General features: G+C 47.6%; 1 protein-coding gene across 2 annotated transcripts in view; it reads right to left on the bottom strand.

Moving 5' to 3' along the window:
* Window positions 1-25,792, bottom strand: part of Cdh5 (cadherin 5) — a 39,286-nt gene extending 13,494 nt beyond the window's left edge. Inside the window, exons 1-6 of one of the 2 annotated variants that reach the window (XM_055621583.1) lie at window positions 25,730-25,778; window positions 16,376-16,491; window positions 14,758-14,975; window positions 3,480-3,768; window positions 2,575-2,691; window positions 997-1,161 (exon numbers count right to left, since the gene is read on the bottom strand). In XM_055621583.1, coding sequence (XP_055477558.1) covers window positions 997-1,161; window positions 2,575-2,691; window positions 3,480-3,768; window positions 14,758-14,961 — 775 coding nt within the window. In that variant the 5' untranslated portion in view covers window positions 14,962-14,975; window positions 16,376-16,491; window positions 25,730-25,778. Of the gene's footprint in view, window positions 1-996; window positions 1,162-2,574; window positions 2,692-3,479; window positions 3,769-14,757; window positions 14,976-16,375; window positions 16,492-25,729 lie in introns of both variants that reach the window. The other variant, XM_055621582.1, reaches the window with a different exon arrangement.
* Window positions 25,793-26,170: the final 378 nt, after the last annotated feature.

Below are 26,170 nucleotides of genomic sequence, written 5' to 3'. Positions count from 1 at the left end.
ACACACACACACACACACACACACACACACACACACACACACACACATATTAAAGATATTACAAGGGTCTTAGGGTCTTACCCAGGCTAGGCAAACACTCTACTACTGAACTACACACCTAGCACTTGGACTTTTGAGATAGAGGATTGCTCTGTAGCCCAGGCTGTGTTTGAACTTGCAATTCCCCTGCCTCTGTCTCTTGAATGCTGCAGTCATGGGCATGTGCTGCCCTACTTGGGTTTTCATACAATATTTTGCTACAGAAAACAAGCAAGAAGCTTATGACCATGCTATTCTGGGTCCCAAGGCAAGGACTCCTGCCTTGTCTTCTGTCCATCTGTCCACCCTTCTGTCTACCAGGTAGTTACTAAGCTCTCTGTGTACTTTGGGACAGCAATAGGTAAGAGAGATAAATCTTGTATTCAGGAAGTTTATGCGTTCAGGAAGTAACAGAGCTACTTCAGAACTAGATAGTTTGGAGGACAACTGAGTCCTGAATTTCAACATAGCTGGGGGCTGGATCCATGAGCATATCCACTTACTTTTACTACCCAGTCTCACTCCAGGCACAGGGAAGGCTCTTGACAGTTTTAAAAAGGAAAATCGATTTGTGGACACGTTTATGGCAGGCTTTGGTTGTACCCCTATACTCTGGTATGTTATAGCTGGGCCCTCAGTCTTGGAGGCTGGGTTTCCCAGGCCTATGGGGTGGGCGTGGAATTGCTTCTACCTCACAGTGCGACTTGATGCACTGTAGTGGGATCAGCTGGGGTATGATTTTTTTTCTGGTCTGTGAAGGGACTGGTCAGGGGACAGTTGGGTGACCTTGGGAGCTCAGTATTAGGATGGATCAGGGGCTCCATATCCTGGTTTCAGAAGCATCCTGGGGTATGGGGAGAGGAAGAGAGATTTGGAGTACCCTCTGAGGGCCCCCAAAGCACTGAGTCTGGATTGTCCCAGCCCCTGTCCAGTGAAGGCCCTATGGGAGGGGCTTACACTGAGTAAAGATGGGGAAGTTGTCGTTGATGTCCTCCAGTGTGATCAGCACAGTGGCCGTGCTCGACTCTCCCCGCAAACCCTGGGCATCTCGTGCTTCCACCACAACCCTGTACTCAGCCCGCGTCTCTCTGTCCAAGTTTTTATCATTTGTGAAAATGAGTCCTGGAAAAAAAAAAAAAAGTGTCCCAACGGAAATCGTGTTATCTGAGGAGCCTTGAGAAAATCTAGTTGCCCAGATCCTTCCAGAAATACACAGGTGACTCCACAATAGTTTTGAGAACCCCAAGACTGTAGCCTACCACCTCCATGCCTGTATGGCTAAAAGCTGGCCAAATGGATGGTCCAATATTGTTCCTAGCCAGAGAGAATCTCATGCTGAGAAAGACCATATGGCCAATTTCAGGTTGAGAGTGAGAGTGCTGTGATGGATTAGTGATGTCTGCCTTGGCACACATGAGCATGATTGGCTCTGCTGTGTCTGAGTACTGAGAGTGCTGTGCTTGGTTAATGATGTCTGTCTTGACATACATAGAGGTGACTTACCGTTTTTTTTTTTTTTTGTTTTAGTGCTGAGAGTGCTGTGATGGATTAGTGATGCCTGTCTTGGTGCACAGAGAGGTATCAGTTGCACTGTGCCTAGCCTGACTAACTGGCCTTCTTTCTTGCTTCCTTGATACAGTACTTATAGTTTTTTCCAATCTGTTAATCTGAACCAAATTTGGCCTGTGAAGCCTTCTGTACTGGCAGACTCAAATCCTTCTGAGATGAACCTAGTAGTATGTAAATAAACTAAAATCTGAACTTAGGAGTATGCTCAGCCAATCACAGCAGCTGTGCCTCAGTTAATCATAGGCTACCACCTGTTCAAAGCTATTCAAATGAGGCAGACACCCAGCTGTAACCAACTGAGCTGTTTCAAGACTGCAGGGTAGTTTTATTTCTTTCTTTCTTTTTTTTTTTTTTTTTTCTGCACTATAAATACCACCCAACTATGTGGCAGCCCTGGGGTTTCTCTGAACTTGTTTGGTTTCCAGGGTGTCCCAATTTGTGTGAAGTGTTCTTTGCAAAAATTAAACTTGATGAAATTTAATTGGTCTGAAGTTTTCCTCTTAGCAAGGCCTCCAAAATTATGTGGCATGGCCATGTCTATGTATAATCTAATTCAAACTTCACAGCTACTCCCAACGGACTGAGCTCATAGGTGTGAGTTGGCTTGTCCAAAGGCTGTAGGGCTGAGCAGCCATGCTGGGCTAAGATCACAGGTCTCTGAACATGTACAAAGACCTTCCAGCTAGCATTTTCTGTTGAGTCCTGGTCTCTGTTTGGGTGTAAAGCCCCTGCTTATTTTTTTTCTGGGTTTGATTGCTGCCTTGGGTACTTGTCTGCTTCCTTCTCCACCAGCCCTGTCCCGAACATGTCTTCATGCCTAGTATGCATTCCACCCCCCGTGGGTTAATGGCTGGTGACACCTGTCAGGTTAGACTTCTTTCTGCATTGGCACTTGAAATATTTATGTTCCTCCCCCCCCCCAATCCCTCCAAATAGGTGCCTGCTCAAAAGAATTAGCATACAGACCAGTATTATCAATGTTGAAGTGCTCATTTCCTTTCAGGAGTTGGTACATGACAGTGGCATGGCCGGCCACAGTGGGGTCATCTGCATCCACAGCTGTCACACGGATGACAGAGGTCCCTGTGGAGAGAGAGAGTTTTCATGTATCTGCTCATGACTGTGACCTTCACCCCATTCCCTGGTGGGAGGAGATGGGGTGCCACTGTTTCTACTGGCCAAGCTGAGGGGATAAAGTTTGCCTTGTGCCAGGGGGGCTTTCATGAGGTCAAAGAACCTGTAATGGTAGACCCAGCCAGATTAGCTATGAAGTGGGCAGAGAGAACAGGCAGTTTGTGTGTTGGTGGGAGAAATGAAGAAGGGAAGATGTTTGGGTTTGAGGGAGAAACTCAGGAGAGGTCTGGGGTGATTTCTCCTTTTCTGAAAGTGAAAAGTGGGACTTGGAAGGGTGTTGCCAAGCCTGCAGAGGGATGAGCATCGCAGTGCTCATCCTTTGGAGTTTTAAGTTTCCTCAAGATCTGGCCCCCAGGCCCTGAGCACATATTCTGTATAGAAGAGTAGAGGGAGACCCTTTTTGTAGACCTTCTGGAAGCAGGATGAGGACAGGCTGGTACCTCCTAAGCTCACATCTAGGGTGATGACACACTCCGGGGTCGGGATCAGGGCCCAGGCTATAATGAGGCTCAGTGCTCAGCACATTATGAGGACCAGAACCCATCTATGATGGGTTTAGTTTGGAACTAGGTCAGAAGCTAGCCTTTAGGGACAAGTTTTGAAACCATGTAAAGGGGCAACACAGCATTCCAACCACTTCCTTGCACTTACTGGAGCCTGACTAGGCACTGAGGTGAGAGGTGTCTTCAGGCTGGTGTTGAGGAGGGGAGGAGAGAGAGGGCGGACCAGGCACGTACCTACAGCTGACATCTCGAGCACAGATGCGTTGAACACCTGGCGTGTAAACACAGGCCAATTGTCGTTTACGTCATGAACCTTAATAGTGAAGCTGGAAGGCTGTTCCAAGTCTTGGTTGTTGTTCTTGTCCACAATGAGGGCAGTAAGTTGGTATTCAGATACCTTCTCCCGGTCTAACCTCTCAAAGGCATACACATCTCCTGTGTCAGCATCGACCCGGAAGATCGACCCAGCGGTCGGTCCTTGGAGCACATACTTAGCATTCTTCCGGTCCACGCTGGACTTGATCTGGAAAAGAACAGGCAACACGAGCTAGGAGTGGGCAGTACGGCTGCTTGCATTTGTGAGAGTGTGTGCTCACGTGAGTGTGCATGTTGGCATGTGTATGCATGTATGTAAGGATGTCTGTATGAGAGTATGTGCACAGACCTTACGTGTAGTGCTGGGTGGGGGAGGGGGGATCCTAACCATGACACTGAAGTCTTAAACGAGAACTTTTGACTGGTCTTCACCAGGGCACTGCAAGCACAGCGGTGATGGGCATTTCTTAGCTGTACCCGGTGCCTAGAATGGTGCCCGCAGCCCAGTAATGCATTTGCCACTAAAGAATAAAGCATGTCTTTCTTCCTTACAAGACACTGATTGTTACTATCTCATCTGTAAAACAGAGCTCATTGAATTTCTAAGGTTGATTTGCACTAATGAGTACAGCTTCCCATTTGGGAAGGAGTGCCAGGAAACCTTGGCTTTCTCCTGTTGTCCCATGTGAAAACGGGATACGTGCCAGTGATGTACTAGAGTTATATCAACATGGCTTTGAAGACTTGGCTAGAATTGGGGAATATTTGTGATCTTGCCGTTAAACATGGTCATATTAAAATTTAAATTATCTGGATGTACAACGGGGATAAAGTGTTGGATGGTTTATCAACCCAGGATGTGGGCATTTGGCACTTCCTAGGCGCCATGCCTCTGGAGATACTTCTGCTGTGGTTTTTCTAGAGAACACTAACGGAAATGAGAAGGACCACCTTGGATGTGGGCGTCATCACTCTCCGGACTGGGGTACTGAACTGAACAAAAAAGGAGAGTGCGAGGGAGGCAGCTGCATCTGTCTCCCTCTGCTTCCCGACTGTAGGTGTTTCTGCTGCTTTGCCTTCCCGCCATGATGGACGGTACCTTCAAACTGGGAGCCAACTTAAGTCCTTCCTTCCTGGAGTTGCTTTTGTCAAGTATTCTGTCACAGCAATGGAAGCGTGACTAATAACAAATACGTTAGAAGCAAAGATTACAGATACCCAGAATTCGTGTTTCGAGCCGTGTCCCTGACCTTTACTACATTCTTGAGGTCACTGAGTCTTCTGTGAGAGTCTGGCAGGGACGCCAGACATCTTGTACCAACTCTGCCTTCAGGGGTGTCACAGCATCAGCTTGAAGCTGAGTATTTACACTATAGAAATTGGCAAGTTCTACACATCTTCACTCTCCCTGAAAAGCCAGATGTCGGACATTTATCAGAAGATTTATCAGTGCCGGTCCCAGTAAAATTGCTTTTGGAATGATGCATAAACTATTCACTTACTGGCGATATACAGTGTCTAACTCACAGAACAGAGCCCCTGTGAACTTTGTTTAGCTCAGGATGTTCTGTACATCTTAGACCACTGTGCTTTTTCTTTTTTTCTTTATAACACATGCTATTAGTGGTTTAAAGGAAAGCTATGTATGCCAAGCACCTTGCACTGAACATTCCTGAGGTAAATGAAATTAATTTTTAATAACAGACCCGCAAGTCAAAAGATATTAGAAAGTTCCAGTGCCAAATAGTCTATTTTTACAACTAGAGGATATTAGGTTTATAAGATTATAGTATTTCAGGAGTTCAAAATAGTACTTTTCTGGAAGGCCAGAATGACTGGAAACAGAATTCTATTTGAAAAAACAGAAATTGGATGTCTACCAGGTCTCAGGCATGCTGTGGATCCCATAGATATCACAGGCCCCATCCTGGCTCTCAGAACTGAGGCTTGTAGTGAAAGGCTGAGGGTGTCGCTTGGGTGTCAAGATGGAGAAACACCCTCATGTGCAGGTACACAGTAAGGGTTAGTTAAGAAGGAGGCAGGGAGAGCAGAGGGAGTGGCCAGGAGGTCAAGAACATTAGCCTCAGGAGAGAAGGAGATTCCAGTAGAGTGTGGACCCTCCCATGAGGTCTAGAAAGTCGGGTCGGGTCGTTGATTAGAGTCTTGGTGAGGGCGGTAAGAACTGGGTGGAAGGCTATGAAACCAGATGGCAGAGCACAAGAGGATTCTGGAAGGTGAAAGAGCAGAGCCATGAAGGGAAGACCCTTTCCCCGACTGGGCATTGGAGGAGGGTGGCAGGCAGCAGCTTGGGACTAGCAGAGATCCTGGAGCAGGAAGTGTGGTGTATATTGACAGGTTGGCCAATGCACGGGACAGATAATGAACAGCTAGACAAAGCAAAAAGCCGCGATCCAGCTCTGTAACCTGTAGCATGTGGTGACAGCAGAAAATGAAGAAGCAAGAAGCCTGATACCCTGTTCAGGGCCCAGGTTAAGCTGAGACGGTGGTCTTAACCAGGACCTGCGATTCTGCATGAAGGCACAATGGAAGCAAATCAACTTGCAGATGTCATGAGTATCCAATTTATCTGTTTTGAAAAACCCCTTTCCCTTTTCTTCTCTTTCCTTTTCTTCCCCTCCCCCATGTCTTCCTCCCTCCCTCCCTTCTTTCCCTTCCTTCCTTCCTTCCTTCCTTTGACAAGGTCTGGCTATATAACCCAGGCTGCCCTCGAACTCCCTATCTTCTTTTACTAGGCTCCAGAGTGCCAGAGTTATAGCATGTACTGCCATGCTTAACCCAATTTCATTTACGTAGACAATAGTTTTTACAACTCTTCTTGGACTTACAGAAAACCTGAGACAGCGGTGCACAGAGTTTCTGTGTGCCTGTTCCCTTCCCCTGAGTGTCACACCTTACATTAGTGTGGTCTTTTGCTACAGCAAAGGGGACCAAAACAGATGACTACAGATTTCTCTGTTTGTTTTCCTTTTAACCTAATATATATCACCCAAGATACCATTTGATTATCATGTTTTCAAAGCTTATTTTGATTGTGATGATTCCCAAGAATTTTATTATTTTTGATGACCTTAACAGTTTGGAGGAATGCTGCTCAGGACTCTCACTGGATGCCCTTCCATTTAAATGTCTCGGTTTCTGTCACCACTGAACTGGGGCTGTAGATTTTGCCCCTCCCCTCTTTCTACTAGCATTGTGTTTGGGTGAACTATCTCATTGCCAATAGCTGCCCTGCCCCAGCGGGCTGCTCCCAGCTGGCTCCCACTGTCCATCCAGGATTATAAACAAAAGCTCCAGACTCTGACCTTGATAAACATGAACTTCCTTCAGATTGTGTCCTCAGAGCTGGGAGGGGAGCCTTGGCGTTCCATGTTTGTGTCTTGTACAAACTCTTGTTTTAGCCAGGGTGGAGATCACATGTAGTTCCTCTAAGCCTTGTGCTAGGTACCAAATAGGTTGTCATCATAAGACACAGCCCATTGGCCACCCTTCCAAAGCTCCTTCTGTTTGGTGCTGGCCTCCACTTTCTTATAGCTCTTCATGACTCATCCTTCAGATTTCCTTCAGGGCTAGCTATTGTCCTCAGAGGATGATTCATGGCCAGTTATCCTACTGGGATAGCCATACCTGGGCTAATGGCATTTCCCTCTGTGACACAGGGTTCACTGTAGACTTACGTCTTTCCTTCTGACTGGTCAGGTGGCAAGATTTACGTCATGTCACCCGGTGGAATGCCATTCTTGGAAGCCAGACCAGCCCTTGGGCCCAGTCAGCTGGTTGTGGGTGGGGCTGTTTATAGACACTTCCCAGAAGACTCCCTCGGTTGAGTTGGGGAGGCAATTCTGGTGCCCTGTTCAGATCTGTGCCCTCATGTCAAAGGTCCTCTTCAGCCTGAACACTCCCATCACCACCTTTTGTGGGGTTCTTTGATCTGTGCTGTTTCTCTAGAAGTCTGTTTCTTAAACTATGGTCCTCACTCTTATGTGCAGTCATGTGCCTAAACGTAGGAGTTGTGAAACATTTGGCAACACTGAATGATTTCTTGCTGCACAGTGACCAAAAAGTAATTCACAACCCAACGTTTGGTGGTTTCTGGCAGTGCTTGTCTGTGTTGCTGCCTAGGTTCTCAGCACACACAACATGTTTGCTGGGCACTGTGTGTGCTGTCATGCAACACAACACAAATGAGTGACACCAGAAACACTTGGCTCAGATTTGACATTACTGTATGGACTACAGTGATTTTATGAGGCACACAAAGGTTTCTGCTTTTACAGAAATAATGCTAAAAAAGGCATATATATATATATCCTTATAGGAGATAACCTTTAAATATATATATTCTTATATAATATTATCTTTATTCTGTTTTTGAGATATGGTCTCAATGTATATAGCCTTGGCTGTCCTGGAGCTCATTATGTAGTTCAGGCTGGCCCAAAACTCACAGAGATTCACCTGTATTTGCCTCCCAAGCAATGGGATTAAAGATAGGTGCCACCATGCCTCATAAAACAGATTTAACACTTTTCTGCTGTCATTTCTCAGCATATAAGAGTCAACATTAGTGTGTCTTTAAATTGGGTTGTGTCAGAATAGTTGATTTTGAAAATTTCTGTTTGAGTTGTAGGCTTGAATTTCATTTAAAAAAAATACTTAAATGAATTTTATCTTTGAATTAGAACAGAATTTCCAAAATAGTTCTAAGCATGCTTCTGCCATTTTATGTTATGTGTTTATGCAAAGCAGTATTCTTACTCTGACTATTATAGAAACAAAATATGGACCCCGTGGGCATCACACCTTTAATACCAGCTTCCAGGAAACAAAGGCAGGCAGATTTTTGAGAGATTGAGGTCAGCCTGATCTATATAGTGAATTCCAGGCCAGCCAGGGCTAAAACTGAACAGATAGACAATAGACAAACCTCCATTGTTAAAAACTGAATTCAATATGCTTTATGCCTGTAGTATCAAATGTTTGGCCAAGGATTTTTCTTTAAATTTTGCTTTGTGTGTGGGTCCATGTGTGTCTGGGGGGGAGTTGTGCATATACATGTATGTGCATACATGTAGAGGCCAGAGAACAACCTTGGATGTGTTTTTTAGGCATTGTCCACCTTTTTTGGGGGGGGTACAATATGGTCTCCTACTGGCCGGAAACTTGCCAAGTAAGTTAGCCTGGCTGGCTCACGAGCCCCAGGGATCTGAATGTCTTTGCCCTCTCAGCGCTCAGCACCACCATGCCTGGCTTAAGACTTTACTTACACAAAAATAAGTTAAGTATCAATTTCATTATGCTGCAAATTTGCTTTCATTTTAATAAATGGTAAAGTTACACATATACCAAAGAACTGTCTAAAATGAATTTCTTCATGATTTATCATCAGTAAATGTTGTATACCTATTTTATATTTTTGGTTGTGAGCCTAGCCTTTAACGGCTGAGCCATCTCTCCAGCCCCTGTTTTATATACCCATATAATCTGTTGTCTAAAAGTTTCTTGGGCACAAAGAGGTTGTAAATGGAAGAAGCTTGAGAAGGTCTGTTCCAGGTATAGGTAGAAGGTGGTAAATTGTTTCTATAAAGGACCAGAGAAAAAACAGTTTCGACTTTTCTGATCATATAGGTCTTGGTCACAGCTATTCCATGCTGGCATTACAACATGAAAGCAGCCAAGGATAATTAGCAAGTTAATTAATGTGGCTGTGTTCCAATAAAACTTTATTTATAAGGCCAGGCAGAGGGCCATATTTGGTCTGGAGAAAGAAGAGCTGTGTAGAATCATAGGGAACCTAACAAGAACAATCTGTGCCAGAATTTTTTTTTTCTCCCCTTATTTTATTTTTTTAATGGCAGTATCTTACTATGTAGCTCAGGCTAGTCTTCAACTCTTTGATCTTATACTATCATGCTTGATGTAAAGTTTGTTTTGAGGAGACTTAGAGCCCATAACCAGGGTTGTCACATGTGGGAACATTGAGTGCAGCCTTGGCTGATTCTTCCCTTAGCTCCAAGCTCTCGGGCCAGGCTAGTCTCCTTACCCTGAGCACACGGTGGCCTTGTTAGTAATTTCAACTCTGCAGAGCAAAGTGTGGGAGAAGATGCTCTGCCATTCTCACTGCTGCGTCTACCACAGTTGCATCCCTCATCACGACCATCATTTCTCTTTTGCTCTCCTTCATGAGAGCCACCCACCACCATCACTACCACCATGTTCCCATAGTTACCACTATTACTGCCTTTTCCATCCCCTCACTGTCACTATCGTCAGCACCATTACCACCATTATCATTGCCATCGTCACCACCTCCACCACCTACTCCTTTACCAACCATCACATCTACCTCTACCACTGAATCAACACTACCACTGCTATCTCTGTGATGGCTTCCACCCTTGTGGTGGTTCGAACAGGAATGACCCCCATAGGTTCAAATATTTGAATGCCTGGAGAGTAATATTGGGAGATGTGGCCATGTTGGAGTAGGTGTGGCCTTATTAGAGGAAGTGTGTCACTGGGAGTGGGCTTTCCGGTTTAAAACGCTCAAGCCAGGCCCAGTGCTTGTGTGGATCCAGATGTAGAACTCTCAGCTACCTTTCCAGTACCATGTCTGCCTGCATGCTTCTATACTTCCCACTGTGGTGATACTGAACTAAACCTCTGAAACTAAGACAAGCCCCAATCAAATGTCTTCCTTTATAAGAGTCATGGCATCTCTTCAGAGCAATAGAACATTGACTAGGATAGCGCTCATCTCTCATTATCTGCATCACTTAAAAGTGAAATGATTCCCAGAGGCTCATTAGTTTGAACACAGCTTCCCAGCTGTTAGTACTGTTTTAAAGGCTTGTAAAACCTTTAGGAAGTAGAGCCTTGCTGGAGGAAGTGAGTCATTAGAGTGGGCATTGAGGTTTTACAGCGTGGCCCTTCCATTCTCTGCATCCTGAGTGGAGAACACAATGTAACACTTGAGCCACCACACCTTCCCTGACGTGGTGGGCTGTGTCCCCTCTTATACTGTAAGCCAAAGTAATCCCCTTTTCCCTTAAGTTGCTCCTTATGAAGTAAAGGATAATTGTACTACAATCCACAGACCCAGAGAAGTTAGATAAAGAGGAAAGGTCTAGGGGGTTGGGGGAGACACAAGGGTTTTCCTGACAAGGGTAAATAAAATAGATTTTGTAGGTGGATACAGGGCAAGTGGTGATGGGCATAGGAGGGATCGGGTAGGGGAGGAAGGGAGCACAAGGAGAGATTACTGGACTAGGTGGGCATCTGGGGAGCATTGTGGAAACCTTGTGCAGTGGAAATTTCATGGAACCGATAAGGGTGACCCTAGCGAGGACTCCTGCTAATGGAGGATTTGGAGCCTGAACCGGCCATTCTCTGTAACCAGGCTAGTCCCCCAGTGGTGAGACTGGGACATCAACCCAGCCACAAAACCCGTCCTGCCTGCGAGATGCACTGGGGCAATGACAGCTCAGAGCTTGTGGGAGTGGCAACCAATGACTGGTCTGACTTGAGGCCTAAGCCATGAGAGGGAGCCCATGCCTGACACTGCCTGGATGGCCAGGATCTGGAATGGCTCAGAGATCTAGGGTAGAACCAAACATGATTGACCAAAAAAAAAAAAAAAAAAAAAGCCAATGAAATGATTACTAATGCTATTCTGCTATACTCTAGATCTGAGCCTGGTGTAGTAGTCATCAGAGAGGCTCCCACTGATAGATGATGGAAGCAGATGCAGAGACCTATAGTCAGACATGAGGCAGAGCTTGGGGAACCCTGCAGAAGAAGGGAAGGAAAGATTGTAGGAGCCAGAGGGGTCAAGGACACCAGAACACAGCCCACAAAAATCAACCAAACAGGGCTCATAGGTGCTCAGATAGACTGAGGCAGTGGTCACAGAGCCTGCATGGATCTGTGCCAAGTCCTCTACAGACATGCTGTGGTTGTTTAGCTTGGTGTTCTTTTGGGACTCTAACAGTAAGAGTCGGGGTGTCTCTGACTCTTTTGCCTTCTCCTGGGACCCTTTCCTTCCTACTGGGTTGCCTTGCCCAGCTTTGATATGAGAGTTTATGCCTAGTCTTATTGCATCTTTTTATGTTGTATTTGGTTGGTATCACAGAGAGGCCTGCTCTTTTCTGAAGGGAAATAGAGGAGCAGTGGATCTAGGGAAGAGGAAAGGTGGGGAGGGGGCTGGGAGGAGAGGAAGAAGGGGAGACTGTAGTTGGGATGGGTTGTTTGAGAGAAGAATACAGAAAAAGGAAAAAAAGGAAAGAAGTGGAAAGTAACTAATACAACTGTCATTGTCGCTACCACTGTCACCACTACTACCACTCACGGTCACAGAGACTCAGTGTTTTGGTCTGTCTGTGGTAAGGCTGTATATAATGGTAGAAGTGTGTGGGAGAGGAGAACAGTTCACTGATGACATCCGGATAGCAAAGGAAGAGAAGAGGGCCAGAGTTCGCTTATCTCCTTTCAGGGAGACCTAATGACCTAACTTCCTTCTCCTAGGCCCCATCCTCCCTGAGGCCACAACCTTTAGCACATGTTCTTTCGAGGACACTGAAAATCTAATCCTGGGCAGAGGTCCAGGACTGTATATAGAAGAGAAAGCGAGCTGAGTAAGTATTCATTGCTTTGTTCTTGATTGTGGTTGTAATACAGCCAGCTGCTTTAACCTCCCGCTGCCTTGCTTCCTCTTGATGATGGACTGTGCCCTTGAACTGTGAGCCAAAATAAACCCTTTCTCCCTGAAGTTGCTTTTGTTAGAATTTTTTTTTAATCACAACAAATAGAAAAGAAACTAAGACAGAAAGGAAGAGTTGGGCTGAAGTAAGATAGGAACCCAGCACGGAAAACATAAAATCTTAACAGTTCCATGTCTAGCATCTAGGGCACAAGGCAGAATGATATGAAATCCAAATGGCTTAAGTAGCCTGTCTCCCCCTTTCCCGTCCTCCATGGCTTATCAGTTTCAGTCTCCATGGTATCACCCTTGGTCTAGCTCTATGTCTGCATTTCTGGCTTATCTAACTTTTTGGAATCTTCATTAAATATTCACCTTCATTCTTATAGATTCATATATTATTTTCTCAGCAAATGCATTCATAGACTCCAAACCTACTACGTTATCTGACTTTCCAGGTTTTCCTTTGAAATTTTGGTAGAAGCCTTTGACCTCACAACTGTTATATTTGCATGCCTGAAAACCAAACTCATGCGGATGATGTCCAGGTTAATAATACTGGCCTCAGAAACAGGTAGACCACCTTAGATCATGAGCACAGTGGCCTCTGAGTGCCTGACTAGTTAAGCACAAGGAAGGGGAAACCCAATCCTGTGGAAATGATTTCATAGTCAGTCCTATGAGGATAGGGTGTTCTGGAGCTCTCTTCTCAAACAAGTCTTTGGACAACAGTAATGACTGATAGTAGTATCATTACTGATTTCTACTATCATGATAGTAGGGACTTGCTGATTCCTGAGATGCCCTAAAGACATCTTTCCTATCATCCTGTTATAAAGTTTTGTTTTTTAATATACTAATTCAAAGGCCTACAACTAAACCTTGCCTTGAGTCTCTTTTTGAGACAGTGCAGCTTTGGGCCTGTGAGAAGGGAGAACAACATGGTGGGAAACCCACGGCAGAGCTAGGTTATTCACCATGGTGTCTGGGAAGCAGAGCATGTGTGGGGGGAAGATTGGAGCCCTCACATCACTTCCAAGTGCACACTTCTAATGACCTCCCACTGGACTCTACTCCAGATAGCACCACAGGTTGAGAACAGATTTTTCACATGAGCTTTGGGAGACATCTTAAAATCCAAATTATAAACTCTATCACCTCCTCATTCAGATCACTGTCACCAAAGCCACCACTGTTGCTTCCATTACCTCCTTCTTTTCTACCATGATTATTGTTATCACCATCACCATCATTACCACTGTTACCACCATTATTAACTTCCTCACCTTCCCCTTTACTATAAGTATTGTCACCATTCCTACTATCATCAACATCATCATTACCGAGAGCATCAGCATCACAATTATCGTCACTACTGTAACCTCACCCATCTTCCCTCTCACTATAATCATGATGGCCATCCTCACCGTTACCACATTACCACCAGCAGTAGCAGCATTAGCATTAACTCCTTCACTTTCTGCTCCATTATCATCATGACAATTACCATTACTATCTCACCATCTTTATCTTGATTATCTTTTCATTTATTATCAATGCCATTACCACCATTATCATTATTACTGGGAAAAACACCTTCATTATTATCACCATCTCCACTGCCATACTATCACCAACACAACCACTAACTCCCTCACCTTCTTCACTCTCACTACTATTATCTCTACCACCACCACCACCACCACCACCACCACCACCACCATCACTATCACCACCATCTGTATGCTTCAAATGGGAAATATCTCCCGCAGGCTCATGTATCTGAACACTTTATTATTTGGGGGAAGTTATGGAGCATTTAGGAAGTGGAGACTTGCTGGAGAAAGTATGTCACTTGGGGTGGGCTTTGAGGCTTTCTGAAGTTTCCCTGCCTATCTGTCCTCCCTCACAGCTTCCTGGGTGCAGATGGAAGGGGACCAGCCAGTTTCCTGTTCCTGCTGTTACAGCATGCCTTCCCTCCCACCATAGACTCTATCCCTCCGGACAAGTAAGCCAGAATAAATTCTTTCTTTCTTGGAATGCTTTTGGTCATGGTATTTTATCACAGCAACAGAAAAGTAGCTAATACAACTTCCATTTTACCACCACGGTCGTTATTACCATTAACACCACCACCACCATCACGACCACTACCACCCCCAACCATTAAACTTCCTCACTTTTATTTTCACTCTCAGAATTACTATCACCAAGACTGCTCCTCCCACCATCACCACCGACACCATTGCCATCACAACCACCATCCACTCCTTTATTTTCTCTTCACTATTCCTATCACCACCACCACCATCATCACTTTTCTCTTTCCTATCACAACCATCAGACAGTTGTCACCTTCACCATTATTGCCACCTTGTTTACCCCATTCAGTGGCAACCCATCCTGTATTTGTCACCAACTTTGCTACATGGCCATGGTCCAATGTTGGTAACTTCCATCACTCTGGAGCCCAAGGCTTACCTTTCCCACATAGTGGGGTAGGGAGGTGTTTTTTTCTTCATCTATATGCATTTGATTCCAAATCCAGTCTCTCTTTTGGCGATGGTGGGCAGGCAGCATGTTGAAGGTGTCTATCTGAGGATGGTTAGGGCCTGCCATTGCTGCCACTGCCAGCAGGCCCAAGAAGGTGCCCAAAGCGGTGGCCAGCTCTGTGAGCCTCTGCATCCTTCACCGAGGAACTGATCGGGGGAAAGAGGATAGATAACATCAGTTGTGAGCATCTTACTCTAGGAACCAAAGTGTCTTTGCCTCTCTCCTCCTTTATCTGTCACTGAGCTGACACCAGCAGAATGAGACACTGGTCTAAGTGGAGGAAGGCAAGCCCAAAAATGATTTTTCCTTATATCCACATAGGCTGGCATGAAAGCAGGTGCAGGGGTATGAGGTCCCAGGAGACCTTCCAGGGAAGGACACCTGGAATACTGATGCTCACGCTCCCAAAGCACTGTAGGGGACTCAGATAGTCACCATCTTACAAATGAGGGAACTAAGGCACAGAGGGGCTAACTCCAGCTGATAATGCAGCCCAGGCATCTGGCCACAACCAGTCACCTCCACTAAGAGCTCCTCTGTTCTAGGTGCTCTAGACAAACCATCACACTTAATCTTTCTTCCAGCCTCCCAGTTTGTAAAACTGTGACCCTAGTTTTACAAATGAATGGAGACACTTAGTAACATCTACAAATCACTCATACTGTAAGGAACAGAGCCAAAACTTGGGCTAAGTCTGTGTGGCCTCAAATTCTAGCTCTTTTCTGATGCCTTCCATATTACAACAGCTGCTCTGGGGTAGATTTAAGGCTCCTGGAAACATCTCTCCAGCTCCTTACAGCCTGAAAGCCCCCCTGGCACTGATGTTGCCTTAAGAAGTCTTCTAGAAGCTGGGCGGTGGTGGCACACACCTTCAATCCCAGCACTTGGGAGGCAGAGGCAAGTGGATCTCTGTAAGTTCGAGGCCAGACTGGTCTACAAAGCAAGTCCAGGAGAGCCAGTGCTACACAGAGAACCCTGCCTCAAAAAACTGAAAGAGAGAGAGACAGAGAGGAGAGAGAGAAGAAAAATAAGAAGATGAAGAAGAAGAAGAAGAAGAAGAAGAAGAAGAAGAAGAAGAAGAAGAAGAGGAAGAAGGTGGCTCCTAGAAAAACCAAACATTTTAATCTAGAGGCTAGCCCTCACTCTAGGACTCACAGGTGATGGCCACCTTAGGAGCTGGGTTTGGTGGGAGTTGAGAGACTTGGGTACCCAGGGTTAGCTTCAGTGTGAAACAGAGCATGGGGCTTTATTACTATTATTTTTATTAGAAAATTTGAAATGGAGATGAAAGAATTTTTAACTCCACAGGGCCCCCTTTGAAGCACAGGCCCTGTGCAGCTGAACAGGCTGCATGCTCTGGAAGGCAACCTGTAGGTTTAGAATGTGGGTCAAGACAGCCAAGAGATTAAGTCCTGCCTCTAGTCTAAGTTTGGAGAATGGAAAATTTCTAGTGCCTCATAGCAGTGGAGGCCATGACATGGCCATCGCTATGGCTTCTCAGCCGTGACCTCCTCTGCCACCCACCTGGGGTCCCCGTGTCACTGACCTGCAGTTCCTGGGATGGTATGGAGGAAGAGAATGGGTAGATGGGAGTAGGAATCAGAGCAGATGCCTGAAGAGTGATGGCGGCCTTCAGAGAGCTGGAAGGGGTAGCCTCCTCCCCTGCTAGTGAAGGAAGGGGTGGACCTCGTTTATCACAGGATCTTTCTAAACTCCAGTAACATCATCTCTGAACCACTGGCGCCAGGCTGGCCTCAGGGAGGGCAGGACTGTCTGTGCTCATCTTAGGAACCATGGTTCCTGCCCTTCAGCTCCACTAAGTCTGTCCTAGAAGGAAGCAGACTCCAGCGTCCCAGAATTGAGGGAGGGCTGAATACAAGGACTATGTGCCTAGGGGAGGCTCTGCGTCCCTACACCTTGACTTCTAGGTCTGCCTAGAACATGCAGACGTTGGCAGGCTCTTGGAGTAAGAGCCAGGCAGGAGGAAGGCATTGAACAATCCGTGCAGGAAGGGTAGTGGAAGCGGAAGGCCTGCCAGGAATCTGGTCCTGACTGAGGGAGGTGGTAGTATGACCCTCTGCCTCTACCTTGCAGCCATGGCTATGTGAGTCATTTCCTTCTTTGCCCGGAGAAGAACTGCCAGGCTTGGGGTTTTCTGTTCCCCTCAAGTGAGAAGTGACTGGGAAATAGATAAGTAATATAGTAGGAAGTGAAACAGAGAAGGAGGGGAAGAGTTCCCAGGCCTGGGGTAAGTAGAGGGCAAGAGCCTAAACTCTGCGTTGCTGGGGTGTGAGGGTGGGAGTACCTCCTGGACCAGGCTGTTGGGCGCAGCTGTGAGATAGGAAGACCTACCTTGGAGCTGTCTGACACAGTGGGACCAACAGGAAGATAAGAAAGTGGGAATCCCTGTGGGAGATGCAGCTGTGAGGAGGAAGTAGCCAGCCAGCAGCAGAGACTGGGACACTGTGGAAGGCCTTTCTGAGATGCTCTTATTGTATTTGGTGGCACTGGAGGGGTGTAACCAAAGGCCTCGTATGGGCTTGGCAAGTGCTGTGTCACTGAGCTACACTCCCAACCCCTGCCAAAAAAAAAAAAAAAAAAAAAAAAATCATTCAAGGCTGTGCTTGAGTGTCAGCTCTAAGAAGACCAGCAGGAATGAAGCTCTGATGTAGAAGAGAAGTTACTAAGCCTGAGGAACTGATGAAGTCTCCTGGGCCAGAGAGAAATCAGCAGTAAGGGCCAAGGCATGGGGAGAGGCTATGTCAGTGTAACGGGTGAACAATAGCCTCTAAGAATCCATGTCCTATACACCTACATGGCAATGAAAGTCACCTACATGGCAAAAGGGACTCTTCGAATCTAGACTTAAGTTGAGGATCTCACTTGAGTTGGGGAGTTGAACCTGCACTACCCACGATAGTCCTGGGGTCTTTTGAAGGTAGAGGGAGGAGAATTAGATTCAAATATAAGATGTAGCTAGGCCCAGCGGGGCAGACCAGCTAGATAGGTAGCTGTGGCAGGAGGGTCTCCTTGGCTACAGGGTGAGTTTAAAGCGAGCCCGGGCAACCTAGGGTGGCCTTGTGTCACAAATAAGGATGTAGCTCAGTTGGTAGATTGCTTGCCCAGTGTACACAAAGCCAGGGATTAATCTCCAACACCATCTATGCAATGTATGATGGCACATGTCCATCATCCCAGCATTTGAAGGTGGGGGATCAGAAGTTCAAAGGTCACCCTCAGCCACATAGGAAGCTGGAAGGATATATAAGATATATAAGACCTTGCCTCAAAAAAAAAAAAAAAAAAAAAAAAAAAAGCAAAATAAAATAAAATGTAAAGAGAGGGCTCTGGCTGCAGTTCTACAGTAGGGTGATTGTCTTGAATATGTGAAGGTCTGGATCCCAGCACCATAAGAAGACATGGTGAGATGAGGCTGTGGTTGCTGAGAGACTAAGGGATGCAAACGGCCATGGAACTAGAAGAGGTCTGGGCACCAGTTCCTTCTGAGGCCTATACGGGGGTCACAACTCAGACTTCAGCCCTCTGAGATCCATTTCCGACTTCTGGCTTTCAGAGCTGTAAGGCAATACATAAACTCCTGTGGCTTTAGGCCCTCAGATTTGTGGGAGCTTGTCACCAGGATTATGGCCTGCTTATCAGACTTGTTCCTGAACACGGAATCCTTAAGAGGCACGTGCCTGTAATCCTGGGACTTGGGAGGCAGAAGTGGAACGGCTGCCAGAAACTTGAGGCCACTCTGAGCTACACAGCAAGCAGGAGCTTCTCTCAAAAGAGCAGTAACAACAGTAGCTCTCCCAGTCGTTTTCTGAGAGTTTGTATGGATCGTTCATTTCGTCTCCCAGCAGACACCCCTCCCTGCCCCCACTAACCTCTGCTCTAGACCATAGAGCTTCCCCAGGGACTCCTAGCCTTGGCCTTGGCCTCTGGCTGGGTTTGTCCAAGAGGTGTGAGTGGGTGCTCTGGTGACAGGAGGAGAGCAGTAGGCCACTTCTCTGTTCCTCTGGTCTGCCTTCTCCCTTTATGGTTGCACTCTGCATCATGCCAGCTCCTAGTGGGCAGCATCTCTCATATTTTTCTTCTGGGCTATGCAAGTGGCTTCCCTTTTGCCCCTTCAACCCTAGAGTGATAATAGCATCCTTCCATTGCTGGTCTCTGGGTGCCTCCATGGGCAGCTTGGTCCCTGTGACCCTCCATAGCCTTTGCTGGCCGTCCCTTCAAAGAGCCTATATTGGACATTGCATTCCCACAGTTTCTTTGCTGGGTCCTGTTGGGATGAGAGAAGGGTTCTGAGGGCTGACAACAGCCATCAGCTCTATGAGGAAACTATTATATTGGACTTCAGTGAAGCAGAATTCACTGGTTTACAGGGGGCATTAGCCTCTGGGGGTTTGGCTAGCTTCATAGAGTTCTCAGAAGATGTAAGGCTGACCTATTCTGTGTCCAGCACAGGCCTTGCTGTGAGACTTGGACAGAAAGCCTCTAGTCCACAGGTTACCTGCAAGTTCCCACCCTCTAATAGCAATGTCCTTTGCTCTCGAGGTGGCCCTTACATCAGGGCATGAGGAGGTCTGCTCACTCAGCTCTCTTGTCAGTCAGCTGTTGGTGAGGAGGTAGGGCCAAGTGGAAGGTGGGATCTTGTAAGGTTGGAGCCTGGGGTATGGAGTACGCTGGCTTCCTTGAGCCTGTTACCTGATTTAAACCTTGCCATAACCCTTGGAAACAATTACCAATAGTCCTCTTTTGCAGATGAGGAAGGAAAGGCCCCATGGACGCGCAGACTAAAGCAGCCCTTCTTGTATCACCCCCACCTCCTGCAACACTTGTTATAATAACAGTTTTCAGTGCTTAGCTCTCAGAGATATCCCTTCATTTAAATTTCACACTCTCCCCAGCACATCTAGGAGGCAGAAATTCTCATTCCCATTTGGCAGGGGAGGAAATAGAAATCTAGAGACTGCCCATGACATAATCTGCTGCCTTCTGAATTTTAATCTTCTACAAAGAGTCTCAGGGGGACCCAGAGGACTTTCCATGTCAATGGCCACACTTATTTGAGTCTACTGCCTTTAGGGAAAGAAATTTAGCAGAGGGAAAGGGTTCTATATGATAGCCATTGTTCTTGCCACCTGTGCAGGGATGGAAGCTGGGATGGCTCACTGGGAACTGGATCTCTTGAAGGTTTAGCCACTACCTAGTTGACACCATCTTTATCCCCTTGCTTTCATCTGGCAGAGTCTCATCTCTTGGCCCTTCTTACTGGCTTCAGAAAGGCTTAGAATGCCTCTGGGTGGAATTAGGGCACTGAAGATATCTGAGAGGCTTGAGGACTGGGGATGTGATTCCACACTGAGCATCCCACTTGAACAGCTGGGAACTTGTGTGAACACAGCGGCTAGGGGACAAGAAAGTGCCTAGTGGCTCAGCTATGGGTGTGGGACATTCAGGGGTTATCCATATTCCTTGCCACCCAGGACAAGGCCCTAACTCTGGGGCTATGTTCATGCTTTCAGAGGAATTCCAGGATGACCAGGGCCTGCTGTGCCCTTGGTCAGTCTACAAATGCCAATTTAGTAAGACAAAGAAAGCCCTGATGTTGAGTGTACACAGAGCCCAGGACATGGGGCGCTTGAGTTTCTGAGGACCTGAATATGGCTGACCTCGACTATGCCCTGAAAGGTAAGGATCTTGGAGTAGCTAGAGTAGGCATGGTCCAAAGGCCAGAGCCTGAGGACTGAGAAATGATTCTGAAGGTCAAGATGTCTGCACATCTTAGTAGGACAGAACAAGGCCCCATGCCTCTGTCTGCTGCTCTCTGGGTTTCCTCTGAGACTCCAAACATAGTGAGACCTTAACTTCAGGACGTCCTTTATCCCACTGGCTTGGTGATATTCCTTCCCATCTAAGTCACACGAAACCACTTCCCTGGAGGAAGTCAAAGGAGTACAAGATTACACATCCACTCCCATACTAGCACTTATCTTATATGGGCCTTTTTGCCTGTGGACCCATGACACAGACCATGCCAGAAGAAAAAAATACAAAGTGTGCTGGGAAGAAAGGATTTGCGAAGTTTTGAGAGGGTGTTTAGGGAGGGGAGGGACAGAACTGGCATGCAGGAAGGAGCCCTTTCTCCTCATGCATCCACTGTGGGACATCAAGCAAAGGCCCCCTTTCCCATTGTCTATACAGTCTTAAAGTTGGGCTTAAAGATGGGCTCAGCCTTAAGTTCTGCACATTACAGGCAGAAGGAGGGCTTTGGGCACAGCTGAAGAGGGGGTGTGGAGGAGGAGTTGGTGTCTCAGGGGCTAGGTTCTGGCTTTGCAGCTGAACAGATGTAGGAAATTTGGCTCCAGCTAGAGCCCCTCAGCGGGATATAAGGCCAGTACCTTGGGTTTGTCCTCCAATGACCACAGGCATCTGGTGGGAGCCTCACTGAAACCTTAAATTCTAGCTGCCAGGTTCTAGCTTTGAGGAAGCTGGTCACTCTCCTGGAGGGCTCTGGGGATAAGGTAAACTAATGAATAACTAACTAACCAACTAACTAACTAGCTCTCTTTCTGTGTCCGTCTCTGTCTGACTCTGTTTCTTTTAATCTCTCTCTCTGTCTCTCTCTGTTTCTCTGTCTCTCTCTCCCTCTCTTGCCTCATATTCCTCAAGGAGTCTGTATAAGACCCCAATGGCCCTGTATCTAGGTGAGTGCCCACAGCAATTCCGCAGAACTGATTCCCTTATGTCCTGTACAGGGCCCTCTCTTCTAACCAGCCTATGGCCTTCAGTGAGGACAAGGGGCTGGATTTGGCAGCTAAGTGGAGCCCCAGGGAGGGCCTCTGAAGATGGAATGCTCAGCCCCACCCCAGCCCCCTACAGACTGTGAACTCCAGTCTGGAGGTCAGGGATGAGGGGCAGGGCGGTGGGCGGAGATGACTCCAAACAAGTAGGGGGTGTGCCTGTAGCTCAGTGAATTTGGAGCCTGAGCTCTGTGTGTGGCCCTGGGCAGCTCTGGCCTGCCTATCCCCACTTTGAGCCTCAGCTAGGACCGGAGTTGGATTTAGGGTACACACACCCTCACCCCACTCCTCTGCTCATTCTTGCATTGTCTTTTTGAGTCTCCAGTGTTTACAACTGGGTTTTGTCAGTGTGGACGATGGGAGGTGAGAAAGGTGAAGCCAATCAGCTAAGAGCTGGCCCCTTGGGGCTTTCTCCTCCTTTGTAGCTCGATTTAGCTCGGTGCTAAGACCTGTTCCAAGGGGTCCCAAACCTGATCCTCTCTTGAGGCTGTCTGCTGGCTTGGCTTGTGGAGTGGCTCTCTTCTGAGTCTCCCTTGTCTAAGCTTTTCTTGCAGCTTCTCACCTCTCCAGCATGAAGCCAAGCTCCAGAGTCAGCCAGCGAGTGTGTCCCCTCTGAGCCCCTCCAACCCTTCTCTCTTCTACCCCCCTACCCCTTCCAGCCACCAGCCATCCTAAAGGTTTCTGGAATGCACAATGCTTGTGCTACACCCAGCATGCTGGAGTGCCCTTCCTAGCTTTGCTCCCTGAGTGGATGAGCCTGAGGGCACCTCCTCCATGTAATCTTCTGATTGCCACCAGCTCCCAGCCCAGCCTCTGCTTCCTAGCCCGAATATTCATTCTCTGCCCAGAACCATTCTGGCTCAAACTCTGTACTTCATCCTAGTGTCCAGTAATGGACTCAGGGTACGTCTGGAGTCTGATGGTGTAGAATCCCTCTTTGACCCGGTCTCCCATTCTAAAACTGCTTCTGGTTCTCCTTTCATTCACAGGATTTAAAAACCAACATGTATATTTGCAGACAGCACTTTGGGTGAGCAGCTTGTTCCAAATATCCCCTCTAACAGCCATCATATTGCTAATTCCACTAAAATTTGATCCTTTAGGAAAACGAGATAATCTTTCCTACAGGTCTCCAGAGAGACCACACATACCCCTGAGCAGTGAGCCTCTTAGGACAGGGCTGCCCAACTAGAACTCCCAGGCTGATGCTGCCCACCTCTTTCCATACCCATGGCAGACATCACTAATCAATCACGGTTTTCCTTCCTCTGAAGCTTTACTGTAAGATAGAAACTTCCAATAGGGTCAAATCTCGCCTGCAACTTGAAACTGATTCATGCTGAGTCTTTGAGTGCTAAGGTCATTCAAACTAGCTCTCTGTTTCCTATGCGAAGTCTCAAGCATCAGGCAGAAGCCTTCCACCCTAAGGGTTCTTTCCACCCCTCTGAGCATCCTGACTTTGGCTGGGACTGTGTGGTGGGGCATCTGAATAAGGTCCATATGTTTGTCTGTTTGAACCTGTCTTATCGCTCTTGTGCTTTGAGGTCTTGGGTCTAATTCAGCTGCTGTGCCTCTAATAAAGGCAACAAATGCTGAATCCCTGCGCAGGAGGACAGGAAGAGGTGAAGCCCAACACACACAGACAGGGCTTACTAAGTGCACAGGTGTCTTGACCTCTCCCTATCCGGCCTCTCTAGTCTAGAGCTGGGCCTTCCACTGGCTGCCTCACGTCTGCCTTCATTTCCTGGTCTTGCCGTAGGCTCATCTCCCATTTCTCTGTTCTCCTCCAGGAGGAAGATGTTATTCACCACTGTCTGTCCACCCCTGAGCCCCATTTCTCCCTGACTGCCAGGTCTGCCAGGTGGGGGGAGGGGACTGAGTGGGTTTAAGAACCATCCTCTGCCACAGAGAGATGGGAGACCCAGTCTGAGTTTATGGGAGCTGTTCTAGTCTTCCCAGAATTCCAAGTTCCTTCTTTTCCTTTAAGACGCTCTCTGTAATTTCTCTTCTCTGTACCAACACTGACCAGGGTTATGATGGACTCTTTGTATTTCTCCAACAACAATAGAACAAGTCTCTTAGGGCAGTTCCTGTGCCTCTAGGCTTCTGGTTTGTCCTTAGGCTGGCTGGTCCAGTCATCCAGGGGCTTGAGATTTTTGCTGGGACAGTGGCTAATGTCTGCTGTCTCTGAGGTAGTCGTGCAAGTGTGACTCATCTAACTTTGGGAGAAAATAAGTGTGGCCCTTCTGACTTCCTGCCCCATGTCCGGTCCTTGTTTGGCTGCACAATGGTTGGGCTGAGACTACACGGTGAACAGCTTAACCCCTCCACGGTACTGAGAACTTCTTCTAGCTCCTAGCTCTGAAAGTTAGAACTGGCCGTGCCACCCTGACACTCAGCTGCTCCTGGGCCTTTTGGGATCACCCTGGTACTCCCCAGTCCATCGATGGATGGGCTCAGGCCAGATCCAGGGGAGCTTTGTGACTTCCTTGTTCACCTGGGGACAGATAATTGTTCTGGGCTGTCACAAACCTTCCTACTATTCAGCATCCATGCCCTGTTCTAAAGATCCTAGAGCCCACCAGCCTTTCAGACCCTCCAAGCTTCTTACCTGTCTCTGTCACCTGTTATTGGAGTCTTGCCTGCCTATCACATTCCTCTAGGGATAGTATAGGTGGGGAACACGACTCCTGAAGGAGCTTGCAGCTCAGGTAACTGAGTATATGGCCTCTCACTTCAGCCCTTCCTTTCACGTGCTGGGAGCCACTCAGTGACAGGAGGTGAGGTGGGGGAGCTTATCCCATGCTTTGGGATTCCAAATCTTTGCCATATTCACAGCCACCTATTGCTCTGGGAAAGTGGGGGAATCCATCTGTGATTCTCTGGCTATCTGCCTCTCACTATGTGCTAATCCCAGAGCCAAGGGTATATATCTAAAGACTAATATAGTCTAGAACCCAGAACCCATGTGTTACCACAGGTGCTAGAAAGAGCCTATGTGCCATGGAGGATGAGAGTCTTCATCCTAGCTTCAAATCTTCATCGTAACTCTTCCAAATCTTAGTTGCTTTCTCTGAGTACAGAGAGACTCTACCTTGGGATCGGATAGTAAATCCCAGAGCCATTGTTTTGGAGTATTATTTCTGCCTGTACCGTCTCCACTGCTCACCACAAATTGTGAATAGAATTGCACCCAAAAATGTCCTCTCTTAATGAAGGTTTGGAGACCTTAGGCAACTGTCCCAAGGCTACACAGAAGTCACCAGGCTGGGATCAGTGCCGAGGGTCACTTCGAAGGCCACCTTTTGGCTCAGAGGTCCTTCTCTCCAGGGCCTTTGTTGAGCTGCAGGGCCACAGGAGTTCTTGAGCTCTAGCCCTGAGTATCTGGTGCTGGGGGAGAAATTGCAGGCTGCCTTCCAGCCTGCAACCACCAAAGCACAAAGCAGGCCCTGTGAGTCTGGGGGAGATGAGGGAAGAGAGTTGAGCAGCAGGGGCCCAAGTGCCAGAGCTGAGCCTCAGGATGCCTAGCTTGAAAGTGGGTGACACTGACAGGAAATGAGTGCCCTTGAGGACTTGGGGGTGGGGATGATGGTAGGGGGCAAGTCAGACGTTGGTAAATCTATCCCCTTAGCTCTGGTCCAGCCTGACTTTTGGGCAGAAGGCAGAGCTAACCCTGGCAGACAGGGAAGCACAGAGCTGTCGTTCACCCTTTCCATACAAAGCAGATCCCACTCAAATCCAAGGCCCAAGACAGCGTCCACTGCATCCTGGCTGGCGGTGGGATCCTCTCCTCTTTGAACCTGAAATCCAAAGACCCTTCATGTCTCTGGAGTCTCCCTGAGTGAGATAGTCTACTTGTAAGACTGTCTTTCTCCCATTTGGACTCCAAGATGACCATGTGTGTCCTTGCACACTAAGAGGTACACATTCCTCAGCCCCACTCTGGCCCCAGAGAACTCTCCCTGGAGAAGCTGTGGTCCCCTGGAGTCATAAATGCCCATACTTCATATGGGCAAGCCAGGACCCTCCCCGCCTTGGTTCAATGGGACAGGAATAGAGGGAGGTTTGGGAGGTTTGGGAAGCTCACTTACCGCGTCGGCAGGAGCTGGAGACTGCACTCCTTCAGACAGTCCAGTCCCGGGCTGAGCTTTGTGTAGAGCGCCGCTGATTGCCTCAGGAGGGGAGAGGGGAGCCACACCCAGGCTGGGAGGGAGGCAGGTTTTCCAACTGGCCCTGGCCCACTTCCCCTCGGGATGGTTTCCTGTTATTGTTCCTTTGTGAGCTGCCTGTAGATAGGCAAGCCCTATGGTGGGTGGCCTCAGCATGGTTAGCCTGGCCCGGTGGAGGCCTTGGACCTGCCTGGGGTATTCAACACGTACCTCAATTCCAGGTCTCACCTGTGGGGCTCTGAGCCCAGGGCTGACTGGGGGCCCCTGGGCTTTTGCCACAACATTCAACCATACCCTGAAGGCAGGTGTCATATCGCCCACTTTACAGTTCAGAAAGCAGAGGCTTAGTGGGTCTGGGGACCT

Source organism: Psammomys obesus, unplaced genomic scaffold (assembly GCF_907164565.1).
Source record: "Psammomys obesus unplaced genomic scaffold, mPsaObe1.curated_primary_1811, whole genome shotgun sequence".
Taxonomy (NCBI): Eukaryota; Metazoa; Chordata; class Mammalia; order Rodentia; family Muridae; genus Psammomys; species Psammomys obesus.
Note: the sequence above shows the minus strand (reverse complement) of the source record. Positions and strands in the feature narration are given on the sequence as shown.